The 16,014-nt window shown below is 39.5% G+C and overlaps 1 protein-coding gene across 8 annotated transcripts in view; it reads left to right on the top strand.

Annotated features, from left to right (window-relative positions):
- Positions 1–16,014, top strand: part of L3MBTL3 (L3MBTL histone methyl-lysine binding protein 3) — a 106,900-nt gene that overhangs the window by 29,920 nt on the left and 60,966 nt on the right. For 5 of the 8 annotated variants that reach the window (XM_065931343.1, XM_065931339.1, XM_065931342.1 and 2 more), the window contains 10 exons: positions 542–653; positions 1,027–1,101; positions 2,562–2,721; positions 3,874–4,006; positions 5,662–5,746; positions 7,326–7,417; positions 9,486–9,590; positions 10,938–11,073; positions 12,927–13,018; positions 15,444–15,595. In XM_065931343.1, the coding sequence (XP_065787415.1) occupies positions 542–653; positions 1,027–1,101; positions 2,562–2,721; positions 3,874–4,006; positions 5,662–5,746; positions 7,326–7,417; positions 9,486–9,590; positions 10,938–11,073; positions 12,927–13,018; positions 15,444–15,595 (1,142 nt within the window). The remainder of the gene's footprint in view (positions 1–541; positions 654–1,026; positions 1,102–2,561; positions 2,722–3,873; positions 4,007–5,661; positions 5,747–7,325; positions 7,418–9,485; positions 9,591–10,937; positions 11,074–12,926; positions 13,019–15,443; positions 15,596–16,014) is intronic. The other 3 variants (XM_065931344.1, XM_065931346.1, XM_065931345.1) reach the window with 3 other exon arrangements.

Here is a 16,014-nt window from a genome sequence, read left to right as displayed (position 1 = left end):
CCTGGGGTGGAGGGGGGCATCCCATGACTCATGCTTCAGCCTTCCTTCGTCACATCTTGGAATATGGAGATTGGATGTACAAGTCAGAATTTCTAAAGTGGTAATTTTTCCTGCTCTTTGAACTAGGTGAACTTGGGTGAGACAAATTGATTCCTGGGAAAACAGTAATTCTGCTTTTACTAACCTTAATCATTAAACAGTAATATGAAATGTGAAAAAAAAACCTTAGCAAAAAAATAAAGTAGTATTTGAAATTACGAGCCATATAAGTGAGCTGACAACTCCACGGGACAGTGCAAAGATGGTGGGTTGTGTTGTTAAGTGCTTTGCCGCTTTATTCTGTCCCTCTTCCCGAAATTTCAGATTTGTTAGATGCAGAGGTTTTCATAGTGGTAGTGAGTTTATCTGGATATAGTTGGGGCTTATCTGAATGTAACTGTTGAAATTAACTCTTAAAATGTAGACTCTATGTGCCAGCCTTTAAATGGTGACAGTCCTGAGCACTTTTATAAATTTTGCCTCTTTCTTCTGTTGCTGCTAGTTCCGTGTAAATGAGTTTGGAGCCCTGGAAGTTATTACAGATGAGAGTGAGATGGAAAATGTTAAAAAAGCAACAGCAACTACAACTTGGATGGTACCAACTGCTCAAGAAGGTAAGAATGGGTCATCTGCATTGTCGTCTTTTTTTTTTTTTTGAGAGTTTTTAATGTAAGACTGTCTAAGGTTTTATAATAGGCTGGAACTTTGAAAATCCTGGGTGATCTTCATGTCACATATTCTTAGGTAAATTTCTGTGATGAAACTGATATGGAACCAGCTTTAATATTTTTGAAATAACTGTAAAGTGTCTTCTTTCCTCAAGCCAGATCTGTCATAGCGCAAGGTTAATTGAAAATTACCAAGTAAATTCATGTTGAAATAGCCTACCCAGGTGATTTAGCCAAAAGCCTGCCACTTTTTTCTCATCTGCTCCGATGGTTGTAACTAACACCTATATGCTGATGACTCCTAAATCTATATCTCCAGCCCCGACCTCTCCCCCGAGCTCCAGGCCCGTATTTCCACCTGCCTACTGGACATCTCCACCTGGATGTCCCACAGGTACCTCAAACTCCACATGTCTAAAATGCAATTCATTTTCTATTTCTTTCTCCCCTCCCCCAACCTGCTTTTTCTTCTGTAGCCCGTAATATCAGTTGATGGTAGCACCATCCATCCAGTGGACAAGCAAGAAATCTAGGAGTCATCCTGAATTTGGTCTCTCCCAGCCCCATAGCCTGTTACTGAATCCTCTTGGTTTTTGTTTCCTGAATATGTCTCAGATCTGGCCTTTTCTGCTTATTATCACTGCCGCTGTCTTAATTTAGGCCCTTATCGCCTCTCACCTGAACACTACAGATGCCTCTTAAAGAATCCCTTTGCTTCTGATCTCCCCCAGTTTACCCAGCACACTGAAGTCAGAGGAACTGATGTAGACTGCTTATCTGACACTTCTCCAACTTCTTGTTGTCTCTTTAGCAAAACATACAAAGATCTGGGTGACCCGCACCCACCTGCTTGCTTCTGTCTCTTTGCTGTCTGTTCTGTCTCTGTAGGCTGTGTTCTGGCAGGGCCAGCAGCACTGGGTTACAGAGAATTCTCCCAGGACTATGTGGTTTCACGCTTTCTTGCCTTTGCTCACACTGTTTCTTCTGGCCAGGATGCTGTTTCTCTCTCTGTCCAGTTGGTAAATTCCTCTTTGCCCTTCAAAACCCTATTGAGGCTTTCTATCAGAAAATCTCTTCTCGAACTACCCACTGCCCCCTCCCACCGCCCCCCACCACCACCCCGGGCTGGATGAGTCACTTCTTCCTCTGCACTGCTTCTGAAACTTGTTCATGCTTCAATTATTGCATGTATCACATTTTATTATAAACATTGGTTTTCTTGCCTGTCTTCTCTTCTAGACTGTGAGCTCTCTTGGGCAAGGTCTATACTGTCATTATCAGTGTCTAGCATAAATGGGTGCCTAATAAGTGTTTGCTGAATGAATGATTAGCCTAATGATTCAGACGAAAGGGAATGTGGACTCCTAGACAATATGGATAATTGTGATTCAGGAGATCTGCTACATTAAAAGTAAAATGGAAAGATGTTGATTCAGCCCATTAACTAAAAGAGCCACTCATCAAAAACATTATATAACACAGATAACTCTTTTTAAGTTTTGTCAAAAAGATAACAGCTGTAAAGGATTCTATGGATGGACAATTTCATCTTCTGAATTTAGCGACTAATGAAATTTTCTTCATTTTACTTTGAACTCTGTAGAAGAGGCATTAGACAAGCTTTTGCTTGTCTTTTCTACAGATGTTTTTGTTATGTAAATGATTTGAGTGATCCCAGTCAGGCCCATCCTCCTCTCCATCCCAAAGGAATGATCAATGTTCCTTCGTTCATTCAGCAAACATTATCCTTTTTATTGTGTTGCTAACAAAATTATTAGAAGAAAAAGTTTGAATGTATTTCACCACTATTTCTATCATGGTTTTAAGTTTTTTTCCCTTCTTTTCATCTTCTAGTCTTTTCTGAGAAGACTGGAATGCCTTTCAGGTTGAAGGATCCAGTGAAAGTAGAAGGGCTTCAGTTCTGTGAGAACTGTTGTCAGTATGGCAACGGAGATGAGTGTCTTTCTGGAGGAAACTACTGCAGCCAGAATTGTGCTCGACATATCAAAGACAAGTAGGTTTCTGCCCACATTCCATTTATAAAATGAGTTTTAGAGTCCCAACGGCCTGGTGCTTGGGACTAGAGACGTTTAGTGTTCCCTGACGTCTGTCATCCAAATGCCTCCCCCCCACTCCACCCCATCCCTCAAGACTTCCCCTTTGGAGGCACGTGGACCCTAATCTCACTGCTGGCCCAGGCGGTTTCGGTCTGAGTTCAGTTACGCTGGTCACGTCCTACCTGAAATACAATCTTGGCCTCTTTCTTTGGTCTTTTGTTTATGTTAATTTGCTCCCCAGTCAAGAGTATTTGGATCTCTTTGGGCTACATACACATTTTAGTGATACTGATGCTTGTGAAAATGCACTTGGGTTTAAATTTTGGGAGCTCTTTGGTAATTCAGCTAAAACTCCATGAATGAAATACAGCTTCCCCTGACTGAGCATCCACGGAATGGCCATAGTGAGGAGTCTTGTAATTGTGCCTCTGTGGTTCTAAGGACAGACTGAGGATTCTGAGACAGGGCCATCAGCTGTGACTGGCGGTGGTGTGATTGCCTTGGGGGACCCTGATGAGGTCAGCTTATTACTAACAAGGTGTATTTCCTGCATATACTTGTGTACTGCAAATAAATGACCTGGTATTTACGTTCTAGTGGAGTTTCCCAAGTATTTAATCAGCGCAGGCGGGGGAATTGTCTGTTTTTGTTGGCCATCTGGTATTTTACCAAATTACATTTGGCCTTTTTTGATTGAACTTGGCATTCTCAATAATTGCTAGATTGTTGCTTTAAAATTGCCACCAAAGACTAGGATAGCTGCAAATAATCGATTCTTTTATTAGTATGGATGGTAGCTGTGAAAAACCAGTAATTTTAAATTTGTTAGAACCTATTTCACGTGTAGGACTGGTGCCCTTTTAAAGTTTTATCATTAATTACATAATTATAATAAATAATCATATAAATTAATATGTAAGCTAATTTCCACTTTCTAACTTGACAGTGTCATGATTTTGGTCCGAAGTGTCTCTTACCTATGATATTCTAATACATACACATTTCTCCTCCTGGTTAAATATTTTTAAAAGGTTTTTGCCTTGCTAATCAGCATGCAAATATTTGATGGGTATTGTTTCCTAGTCACTGTTTTGGGTTTATAAATTCAGCAGAGATCAGAAGGAAGAAAGAGACATGGGCGAAGACAACGAGGAAGAAGATTCTAAGTGTAGTAGGAAGAAGAAGCCAAAGTTATCTCTGAAAGCTGACTCCAAGGAGGAAGAAGAGCGAGAGGACGAGATGGTCAGTACCCCCAGGGCTGCTCCTTCCGCAGGGTTTCAGTGCTGCTTCTGTGACCTTGTTTTGCCATCAGCAGCGTGCCCACTGACCCTCTGTGTGTGTCCTGTCCTCCTCTCAAGAGGAGAACAGTAAATGGTATAGTGCCCCTCCCTCAGGGTGAGGAAGTAGGAAGTCCTGAAATTTATTGCTGGAGTGAGAAAGTCAATGGCAGAACCTTCAGTTATGCAAATTAACTTTAAATTCTTCTTGACAACAAAATGCCAATCTTATTTTGGTAAATTGCAGACAGATCTTATAATACTATGCGAGTAGGTAGAAAATGGCAGATAAATGTCAGATATATTTAGGGAAAACTAATTCAAAATATGCTAATTAAAATATAAACATCTCATCTCTAAAGTATTTATTAGTAACTCTATATGAAAAGACAACTTTGAAGTCTCAAAGGTTTTTCCTTAAGATCAATATTGAGCAATGATTATTGGTTAGTCACTGTTTTAGGAGCTGGGAATGCAGGGATGAATAAGATAGCAGAAGGACAGAATCTTTTTTCTCAGGGACACATAGTACACCACTAGGGGAAATATCAGCCTGTGATAAGCGCTATGATGAGAAGTACAATAGAGCATTGAGATAATCTAACTGCTTTAAGCTGGGTTATCAGGAGGCCTTCCAGGGAGGGTGACTTGGACAGTATGATCTGAATAAGGAGGCTGATGTAAAGTTGGCAATAAGGAGCTCTGCAGGGCAGTGGAATTGTTTGGGGAAAAGACCGTAAGGTAGAAACATGTATAGCATGGTTTGTTTAAGGAAATAAAGAAGACAAGGTTGCCGAGCATTGAAGGCTAGAGGAGAGTGGAGTATGGTGAGGCTGGTGAGTTGTGCGCAGCCCAGGGCTTTACGGTAAACCAGGGTCATGGGTTGTCACTTTACTCTGGGTGTGCTGGGAAGCCACTGGAGAGCAGAGGGCAAGGGGGATCCTTTGATATGATGAGTGTTTTAAAATGATCACTCTAGCTTTGACATGTGAGAACAGAGTAGAATCAGGGAGACCAGCCGGAAGCTTATTGTAGTGGACTGAGAGGGCTGTTTAAGACAGAAGGCAGTGGTTTTGAGAAAGATGCTAAAGGCAGAGTTGGCAGCGTATGTGAGGGAGAGAGAAGAATGAGAGAGAACTCCTCGCTTTTTGGCTTGAACAGTTGACTGGGTAATCGTACCGTTTCTTGAGGGTGGGAAGGCCAGAGTGGAGTATAGAACTTACAGTACTTTGGCCATCATGCGTTTGAGATGCTTGTTAGATGTCCAAGCGGATTAGATGGCAGGAGATGTCAGCAAAGGGACCAAGAAAGAGGGCGGTGAGGTACCAGGGGAACCAGACCAGCGCGGTCAAGGAGCTGAAAGAAGAAAGCGTTTCAAGGAGGTGGGAACAGGATCTGTGCTATCCCAGAGTGTGATTCTTGGAAATGTTCTCATTTTGTAAGGACCTAAGGCCAAGAGCAACAGAGTTCTCAAGTGACCTATATTCTTACTTTCTTTCAGAGTTATGAAGTGAAACTGAAGAACAGTGCAAAAAAATGCTTTCTGACAGCTCTCTAACTTTTCATTGATGCCAATTTCATGAACTTTTGAAAATCATAAACTTTTCTGCCTTATTATAGGAAAACAAACAAGATGGGAGAATCCTGAGGGGTTCGCAGAGAGCCCGAAGGAAAAGGCGAGGTGATTCGGCTGTGTTAAAGCAGGGTGAGTTGATGAAAGGAAGCTTTACTTGTAATTTTATGAAGTTGAAAATATTTCACAGGCAGACATTCTAGTCCTAATTGTAACGCACTCTATGGCAGTTAAAGGATCGTTTGGGGATTTTCTTTGATTAAATTGTGTCAATAAAAGTTGGAGTTTAGAAGAAGTAGAAAAGGGCGAGGGGAAAGTGGAAATTAGCAAGTTTCAAGCAGTGTCAGGGAAAACTTGAGATCATTTTCTGTTATTTATTTTTCCATCAAATGGGTTTCTTTTACTTCTGTGCTTTGACTAAAACCTCTGGTCTTACTCATTTCATAAAATTTTAGATTTTTTTTTTTTAATGTTTTCTCTCAACCATAACTTCCTGACATGGTACCCTTTTCTCCTTTCTTTGTTTCTCGAGGAACACTTTATTCTCTGAGGAATCTAGCACTGAGGGCCTGCCCTTCAGTACCTGGTGGGTTAACTCGCGGCCTCATTCATCCCGGACGTTGGGCTGTCTCCCCAGAAGCGTCTGTGTGCCCCTCTCGGCTGTGTCGAAGGACCGGCCAGGTCTGCCCGCCTGCTCCATGTTAGGTCTCTGCACTCTGCACAGTCCCGTCCTGACCTGCCAGTCACATTGTCCCGTGAATCAGGGCCTGAACCCAGTGCTTCTCCTCAGGGCTGAACCACACTCCTCCTTGTTTGTCTCTTAAAAACACTTTGAGATGTTTCTACTTGCATCGGGCACACAGCGTCACTTTTACATTTGGATGGCCTTCTGTATTTCATCACTGACATTAAAGGAAGTAAATTCTCAGTTACTCTGCACTCTGCCTCAAAAATGTCTTTGTCCTTTCTGTCCCTTCCCCTTCATTTCTGCTCTCGGGGCTCTGGCCCTTCAGCCGTCTTGTTGCTTCAGTCAGTTCCCTCTCTTACGTCTTTCCGTTTTCTTCCTCTTCATGAACTTTGTCATTGTGTGTTCTAAGCTCATCTGCAAATATCTTTTCCTAAATTTTAAAGCCCATCAAGCCTAACATTATATATCCCTTCTTCATTTTCATTTTTTTGTTAAATTAACCCCAAATAAAATTGCTGTAGACTCTGTATCTTTATCATTTATGTGTTCTTTTGCAACTTAAAATTTGGCCTTGGGTGCATTGATTTTTTTTTTCCCCCTCTTTCTCCAAGTTAGCAGCCAGTCCTAAAGTTGCTCTGTGCACTGACCTTTTCTCAGTTCTTAGCTTCTTGATTCATTAGGAAGAAACTTTGGAGCATCCTGCTTCTAGACACTCACTTCCTGAGCTTCCATGATTCTGGTCTATCTTGGATTCCTCCTCCGTCTCCATCATTTACTTTAAGTAAAGTAATTTAAGTTCTTCTGTTCCTTTCTTCTGCACTCATTCCTAGATATACACATAGTTTACTTTTTAGCTCTCATTGCTTCAGAAGAGGAGTCAGGAAAAGAAACTGAGAAATCTCAGCCGTGGAAGTAAGAGAAGAGCCAGGCCCGGGGGTAGCTGGGAAAGCGAGAGTTCACAGTAGGTGTGCCGCTCTGATTTCCTAGCTTTGCAAGTTCTATCAGGTCTCGCTTGCCTTCTAGGTTTACCTCCTAAAGGGAAGAAGGCGTGGTGCTGGGCCTCCTACCTGGAAGAGGAGAAGGCTGTGGCCGTGCCGGCAAAGCTGTTCAAGGAGGTACAGACCCTTCTAGGAGGCATTGTGCATGAGAGCAAAGGAGCTGCAATGCTGGTCTGGAATTAGTATTGCCGTTTCTACTACCTGTCCAGGAAATGTGACTTGGGATAATTTTTCAAACACACTGTTTTTCATATGTGGAGGGGGACCTCTAAGGGTAACTATCATCATATATGCATACCTAGGGCCACATGCATGGGCAGACAGCACACATACAAATACACGCATACACACTGATGCTGTTTTCTGTCAACATGTTAGGCTTTCATGCATTGACCTGAAGAAGGATGCTTCTATTACTACTGAAAAACTAGTAGATAAAGGAAAACTAGCATAAAATGTCATGGCTTGGGGAGAATGAAAATGAGTTAGTAAGGTTTGCACGATAGAACATCAAAAACAGATTGTTATATTAACTCTAGTAAAAATATTTTATCAGAAGTGAGTTAAGATCAGTAAAAGTAGTTCTGAGTAGGAACTGCTGTCACTGGGCTAAACCAGGGATCAGCGAACTTTTTTCATAAAGGGCAAGAGAAAATCTTGTAGGCTTTATGGGTATATGGTCTCATTTGTAACAGCTTAACTCTGTTCTTGTAATGAAAGCAGCCACAGGCAATGTATAAATGAATGAACATGGCTGATATTCCAGTAAAATTTAATTGACAAAAACAGTGGTCGGCTGGTTGTGTCCCAGAGATCGTAGTTCACTGACCCTTGATTTAAATGATTTAATTATATGTCACATAGTATATAATAAATCTGCCATCAATAATTTGTTACATACATATTAAGACACCATTTCTGAGAAGTGGTGAATATTCAATAACAATTTTTTTTGAAAAGTGATGAATAGTAAATGTTGGGATGATTACATTTACATTAAGACTATTTAATTCAGATATAATAGCAATTGCATATGACTTGTTCCGTATAATTATTTTTCACAACTTTGGTCCTTTGCATAATACACTTTTTTGCACTTTAAACAGTTTAAATACAGTTAATTATTTGAATCAGCAGTACATTCATATGATTCATAATATGAAAGTGCTATAAGAAAATTACATGTACATATAAGCAATATATAGGCAAATCTTCCCCCTGCCTTAAACCACATGATGACGTATGTCACATACTGTTTCGAACTTTGCTTTTTTGTCTGAGTTTGGAGATTATTTCATCTCAGTTCATTTACCCACTTCATCAGTCTTTTATACGCATACATAGTATTTCATCTTATGTTTGTTCCATAGTAATATAAACTGGTCCATACTGTGGTTGACATAAATGTCATATATGTATGTCATATATATATCACATGAGTGTTACACACACACATGTGTGAGGCAGTAGAGACCAGCTTAAGTTATTATGAGACAGACATAAGATGAAATACTGTATGTATATGTGGGCCGCGAGCACGCTTAGTTGTGTCTGACTCTTTGCAACCCCATAGCCTGTAGCTCGCCAGGCTCCTCTGTCCATGGAATATTCCAGGCAAAAATATTGAAGTGGGTTATCATTTCCTTCTTCACTATGTGGAATATATAATATATATACATGAGTCTTTTGCTAAGTAAATGCTTTAGTGAATAGCCTCATACATTGCTCATTTTGCACATATGTGGCTAACTCTGTGGGTAATTTCCTAGGATTAAAATTGCTGAGTCAAAGAGAATGTTCTTTTTTATAGATCTCAGGAGATTGCTAGAGGTTGTACAAATTTATATCCCTATTAGCAATGTATTTATAAATCTCTTTCCCTAGAGCTTTGCTAGTGTACTGTAACCAAACTTTTTGATCTTTATCAGTCTGATAGGTGGAATCTATTTTACTGTCACTTTACTTTGTATGACTCTTATGGGGGAGGTTGATCATCTTTTTGAATATGTAAAGCATTTGAATTTCCTTTTCTGTCACCTCTTTGCGCTGTCTGTTTTCACATGAGATGATTTGGTGATCCATTATTTTTTTTTTTTCCTGCATTTTCAGGAGCTGTTTGTGATTTGGTTATATAGTCTTAAGAATGATTGTCACTCACTAAAAGTGCTGTCATTTTCCATTTTAGTATCAATCTTTTCCATATAATAAGAATGGGTTTAAAGTTGGCATGAAACTAGAAGGCGTGGACCCTGAACATCAGTCTGTGTACTGTGTCCTCACTGTGGCGGAGGTAAGCTTTGCTTCATCTTTATTTTTAAAATAAAATAGTGATTATAGGGTTTTAGTAATGGGGAAAGATGCCATTTGTTGAACACTTCCTTTATGCCAGGCACAGTACTTAGTGTTTTGTAAACTACCTCATTTAATCTTTGCAAGAGCCCTTTTTCTTCCCTGTTCTATAGATGAAGGGACTGAAGCTCAGAGAGGTTAAGTGAGGTATGCAAGGTCACACAGCTTCAAAGCAGTGGAACCACGATTTGACCCTGGTTCATTTGACACCATAGCCTTTGCCATACCATGCTCCTTAACATAGGAGACAGACCAACAGATATTTGTATTATTTTTAGTATTTCAAGGTATCTCTGAAGTTTTTCAGGAAAAAATGTCCAAATCAATTATGTATATCTTAGTATAATATATTACTGAGAACTCTTTAGAACTTTTTTTTCCCTTTATGTGCTTGACTTCTTGTTTCTCCCTTGAGTTGGGGGAGGTATCTTTTAAAATTTTCCTCAAAGAATCAGATGATCTTGTGTATTAGTTTTGCTTATGGTTTTCCTTCAGTGACTTAGTGTTCTTATAAGAAGTTTGTTCTTTGTTTATAGGAAAGTTTATAAGTTCTTTGTTTATAGGAAAGTTTATAAGTTCTTTGTTTATAAGTGGTCTTATACCCATCTGCTGTGCTAATGGGAAGAAGATTGAGAGGCTGAAATTTTGCCAGCCTAGTGCCAAGCGTGACCTGGCAGAGGCTCCATAAACCCACATGACTTTTTAACTTAGAACTCCCCCAAGTGCCGCCCTCATTTAAGCAGATGTGTGACCTCAGTGTTGGGCATGGGTTACATAGAGTGAGTCCTCACCACGTTCCAGGGATCCTGTTTCATCTAAGTATGAACTGGGGAGGCTCTTCTTTCTCCTGGCTCTGCTACTGGTGGAAAGGAGACTGTTGCCTGCTCCCTGTGTCTGCACGTGTCTGGCCAGATATCGCTGTGTGGAGCTTTGTAAAGGGTGGAGAGCCAGCCCTGAGCCAGTGCACGATAGGGCACCCACGCTGGGCCCTGCGGGAGCTGTGCGCCCTGCACGTGTACAACGCAGGGATAAAGACGGGGGCTTTTCTACGTGGGAGAATTATTCTTCACCCAGATCCATGTGCTTCTAGTGGAACTAGGGATGAGGCCGGAACCCCTAGCTCAGCTCTTCCCAAAGAAATAACGTTTGCCTTTAGATTTTGTTATTTGTTCACTTGTTTTTGTGGCTGTTAACAATGAGGCTTTAATATAATCCATATAATACTTGAGGTCCATGTTAATTTATTTTTATACATGGGCACAAATATTCTGTTCTTTGCCTATTACAGGTTTGTGGATACAGGATAAAGCTGCACTTTGATGGATACTCTGATTGTTATGACTTCTGGGTAAATGCCGATGCTCTGGATATCCACCCAGTTGGGTGGTGTGAGAAAACTGGCCATAAACTCCATCCTCCAAAAGGTATTGTCACTTTTTAATTTCATATTTTATATTCTGAAAACACTTACTTACTTATATTTTAATTTAGATTTTTGAGAATTCACACTTTGTGGTTATTCAGGTGGGCTGAAATTTAAGCTTATTGTTCATGATGATAAATGTTTATTAATCAGGTGGGCCCAAGTTTAAGCTTATTGTTCATGAGGAAAGATGTTTTCTAAAGTGAAAGAAATTTAAAAAATAGAACCCTACTTAAGAGAATAAACTATGTCCGTGTACTTATTTGCATGTCACATAACATTTGTTTGATACTTTGACTATAGACTTTAGCTACAAATTTCTATCTCATACATACACACACACACACAAAACACATACATGCATACTGTCTTGAAATAACTGATTGCAAAATTATTTATAATCTGTTTACATAACTAAGTGTGTTTACTGACATTGCAGTAAGTAAAAAACCTTGAGAACCTTTGAACTTATCTTAATATTTAAGAGATTGGAAAGGAGACTGTAACACTGAAAGCAGTTTGGGTGAGGGCTGAACTGATAGTGATTACTCTTATTAAATTTTTATATCACAGTCTGCCAATGATTTTGCCTATTTCATGTTTACGAAAGAGCCAAGAATAACAGATTGTATCTTTTTCAGTTCATCCCGAGGGCATTTAATAATATCTTACTTCCTTTCTTTTCATGTTGCATTCAGTATTGTTTGCTTGATATGAAAGAACCAGGTTACCAGTCTGATATTTTTGGTCTGTCTCAGAATTACTGGGGCTTCCCTGGTGGCTTAGATGGTAAAGTGTCTGCCTGAAATGCGGGAGACCTGGGTTCGATCCCTGCCTGGGAAGATCCCCTGGAGAAGGAAATGGCAACCCACTCCAGCACTCTTGCCTGGAAAATTCCATGGATGGAGGAGCCTGGCAGGCTCCAGTCTATGGAATCGCAAAGAGTTGGATGCAACTGAGCAACTTCACTGGCTACTACATCAGGATTATTGAGTTTTTTTTTTTTAGCTGGGAGAAGGTGGGTTATTGGGTGTAAATGGACAAGCCATCTTTTGGTTTTAAGTGAGAAATTAATAGCAGAATGGTATTTTCAGATAACTGAAGGATTGAATAAAAACACCTAGAAAAGAGAAGGATGAAAAAGAAAATCTGTAAGCCTTTATATAAATTGGCCTCACATATGGTGAAGTGTTTTTGTTTTCACACCACCTTCTGGACTTTGATGGAAGTAGAAAAGAGAACCTGAGCAGATAAAATTAAATGCTCAATTTCCTTTTTAAAGGAAATGTTGGCTTTACCAGTGTTGAACATGAAATGGTGAAAACTAAGGAAAGGACATTTCCATTGTTATAGCTGGCCAACATGCTCACTTCATGAATCTTGAATTGTCATTCTTCTGGTGACAGGCCAGAAAGATTTCATCTCTTGTAGTACCACTTTTTCCAGCTTCCCACTGTTCCTACAAGTTAGTCTCCCAAAATAGAATGAGTGAGGGAAAAACAGAGAACTCAGCTACTGTAGCTCACTGCTCGTGAATTCTACCTAAATACTGATAGAAATGGTCTGGTAATGAAAAGAAGTCCATCTGAGGACAGTGTGTATTTGCTTCCTCATACCTTTTCCTTTCTTCCATTACCATTCATTCAGAATTGAGAAAATAATACAATTAGTTGGAAATAAATACCCTGTGTATAAAAATCCTTAGATACTAATTATGAGTTAAATACTATCCATTTAAAAAAGTCACTTGATGGCTTGATTTTGGCATGTTGGACTTACAGATAAAAGTAAGAATGAAAAGCTAAGTATGAAATATTTTGGTATTTTACTGTTTCTTTATATGTGTGGACCTAGGATATAAAGAAGAAGAATTTAATTGGCAGACTTATCTCAAGACGTGCAAAGCTCAGGCTGCTCCCAAGTCATTATTTGAAAATCAGAATATAGTAAGTACCTCCAAGATACTTTTTCTTTCACAGGAAGTGGCTTTTGAGTGTTTCCTTGGATAAATTACTACAAGTGATAACAAGAAACTATAATAAATGTTATTGCTTTGGTAAATAAGGTGCTCTTAAGCTTTAAAATTAACTAAAAATTATCATGAATAAATATCTGTTTTTAACTATATCATGGCTGTCATTTTTTAAAATTAAATAGTAAAAGGCAATAGGTATACTTTACAATTAAGGTGCCTAAGCAAATTAAATTGATGGACATTTTATGGTTATGGTCACTTGATTTTAGGAGTGCTGTTCAGATAGGATTCCCATAGTGAGATGAATGTAACCCTATTTGAATTTGCATGCTAGAGACCATCATTTAAACCTTCTGTCCAGCTTCTGTCTCTGTTTTGCAGTGTTAGCAGAAGCACAGTCCGGATGTGTTTGTGTTTTCTACTTCTTAATCTATGGGCATCTCTGAGGAGGCCTGCTATGTTACAGTGTTCTATCCTGATCAACTTCTGATCTAATTGTAAAGAATAGAGGATAAGCAGGTGGGAAGCCAGAATCCCGCCTTTACAGTTGATGAGAGCTTGGATGGAGTACATGCGTGCTCCATACCTGCTGACAAATGAGTCTCTTGATTCTGAGCCCTGGAGTTAGACATTTACTAGCCCTTCCAACATACTCTAGCCCATGGGCACTGGACCAGGGCAGACTACCATCTTGCAGGACAGAGCTTGCGCCTAAGGAGCAGAGTGGAAACTTTATGCCCTGTAGGCCGGCTTAACGGTGTGACCACTTCCTCCTTCCAGATTCCCCAGTTAGGCGACAGTGGGTGAGAGTCTGGAGAGAGGCCGTCATGTTTCACTAGGGATTCCCTCCAGATATCAGGAAGAGAAACCCTTCTCACCTACCCCGCATGCTCTCTCCTTGGGAAATGACATCATCCAGGTGTTTTGAGGGCAACAAGTCTCATGGCTGAAACTTTCTCTAATCAAATTAAACATAGGCCAGTTGAGTTAGAGAACTGGAGGGGGTGTGTGTGCATGTGCATGCATTTAGGTAATTAATAGAGATAATGAGCCAGATTATTATTTTTAAATATCTTAATTGAGAAGATAGCTTAATTGCTGAGATGTACATGCTGCATAGTCAGTCGGCATTCTCCTTCAAGATGAGGGAGGCCAGTCAGGTGGAAAACTCAGCGACCGGCTTGCTGTCACGGCTCCAAGTTTCCTAATCCTTGTCTGGTTCTCTGATGATGAGTTCAGGCAGGTATTTGAGCCACTGACTATCATCTTAAATTCTGTGCATTGCTAGCACAAAACTGAGTCTTGGGCCATGTGTTTGGTATGTAATTAATTTTTGTATTTCTGGATTTCTCTAGCTCAGAATACTCAAATATTTATGGTCTGATACAGAAGTCCAGGGCTTAAATATATAGTAACTGTATCTGTGTAGCATCAATGCCTGATCCTTCGACTCAGACAGGACTTCACTCTTGACATGTTCAGATACATGCCTGTCCGCATTTTTGTAATGATAGCTGTATAATTATAGTAAAAAGAGAGCATCTATTTTGCTTAAAGTAATGAGAAGAGTGTCTATATGTTCAATCTGGACAGAAAGATTTTTTCTGAAGGGCAGAAATGACGTGTAGTGTGTTGTGATTGATAGTACTGATATCCAAGTACTTCTCTGAGGTTAGGATATTTTTCTTCATGAAATATTGTGAGGAATGTTTACATCCACAGCATTTCAAGTACTGAGTCTGACTGAATTTTTATTGTTTTTCATTTCATGTCCCAGATGGCCAATAATCTGTGCATTTCCTTATATTACAAGCTATTTTGAATGGCTCTATGTATTAACAGCCAGCTCTTTGGGTGCTATTGTGAATAACATCTGTATTGTTGAATCAAAGTTGTAATAATTTCCAGCATTTCATATAGGAAGATGTCCTACTTTTAGTAGAGTACCCTTTTAAGAGATTTTTCAGAAGTGGGAGTGAATTTGTACTGACTTACACCCATTTTTAACTTGATTCTGTGCATATTTTGTATGAAATAATTTTCATTGTTAAGTGTGTAATAAAGGAAGAGAGAAACTGAAAGTAAACTATACAGTACATAAAACTAGCCTAGCTAGCATAGTCATCTAAAGTACCAAGACACATATTAAGTAAACTTTTCAAGGTTGTGGGTGTGTTAGCTTTAAAGGTCCAGATAATTAATTGGATGTAGCAATGGGGCATTTTTCTTATTGCCGCTTCTTGTAAAGCAACTCTGCTGCAAAACTGGTCCATGATTTTTAAATTATGTGAATACAGCTGATGGATGCCAGGATTTCAAGCGGGGGATGCAGAGAGGGTACAGGTCCTTGCTGTTAAGTGTGTCCTTATCCCTAATTAAATCTGTATATTTCATAGACAGTGATCCCATCAGGCTTTCGAGTTGGAATGAAGCTTGAAGCTGTAGACAAAAAGAACCCTGCATTCATCTGTGTTGCTACGGTAACAGATATGGTGGACAATCGTTTCCTTGTACATTTTGACAACTGGGATGAGAGCTATGACTATTGGTGAGACATTTTTCATTGCTCTGTGCATTTTCTAACTGATGTTTATTCAAGTACTTATTTAAAACCAGTAATAATGCAAAGCCGATAACACAAATAACAGTATTCTGTCCTGCTCTTTCTCATTTCAGATTTTTAGCTTTTTACCTGTTCCATATGGCACGTGTTTTTAAATAACATCCTTTAGTTCTACTTCGTGATTTGTATTTAGTTGACTGCCTCCTATGTAAGCACGATTCGTACCACACTCCCAGGAGACACTCACACATGAGTGCACACACAGCCTCACACTTCCCCCCTCATCTGGCGTGTCTTCTCTCATTTCTTAGGAAAATATTTTAATCTTTCTTTCATATTTTCATGCATAGTAGCTAATTTTACTCTTTATAATGACAGTACAAATTATTAATTGAGGAATATTT

The sequence above is a fragment of the Muntiacus reevesi genome, chromosome 3 (assembly GCF_963930625.1).
Source record: "Muntiacus reevesi chromosome 3, mMunRee1.1, whole genome shotgun sequence".
Taxonomy (NCBI): Eukaryota; Metazoa; Chordata; class Mammalia; order Artiodactyla; family Cervidae; genus Muntiacus; species Muntiacus reevesi.
Note: the sequence above shows the minus strand (reverse complement) of the source record. Positions and strands in the feature narration are given on the sequence as shown.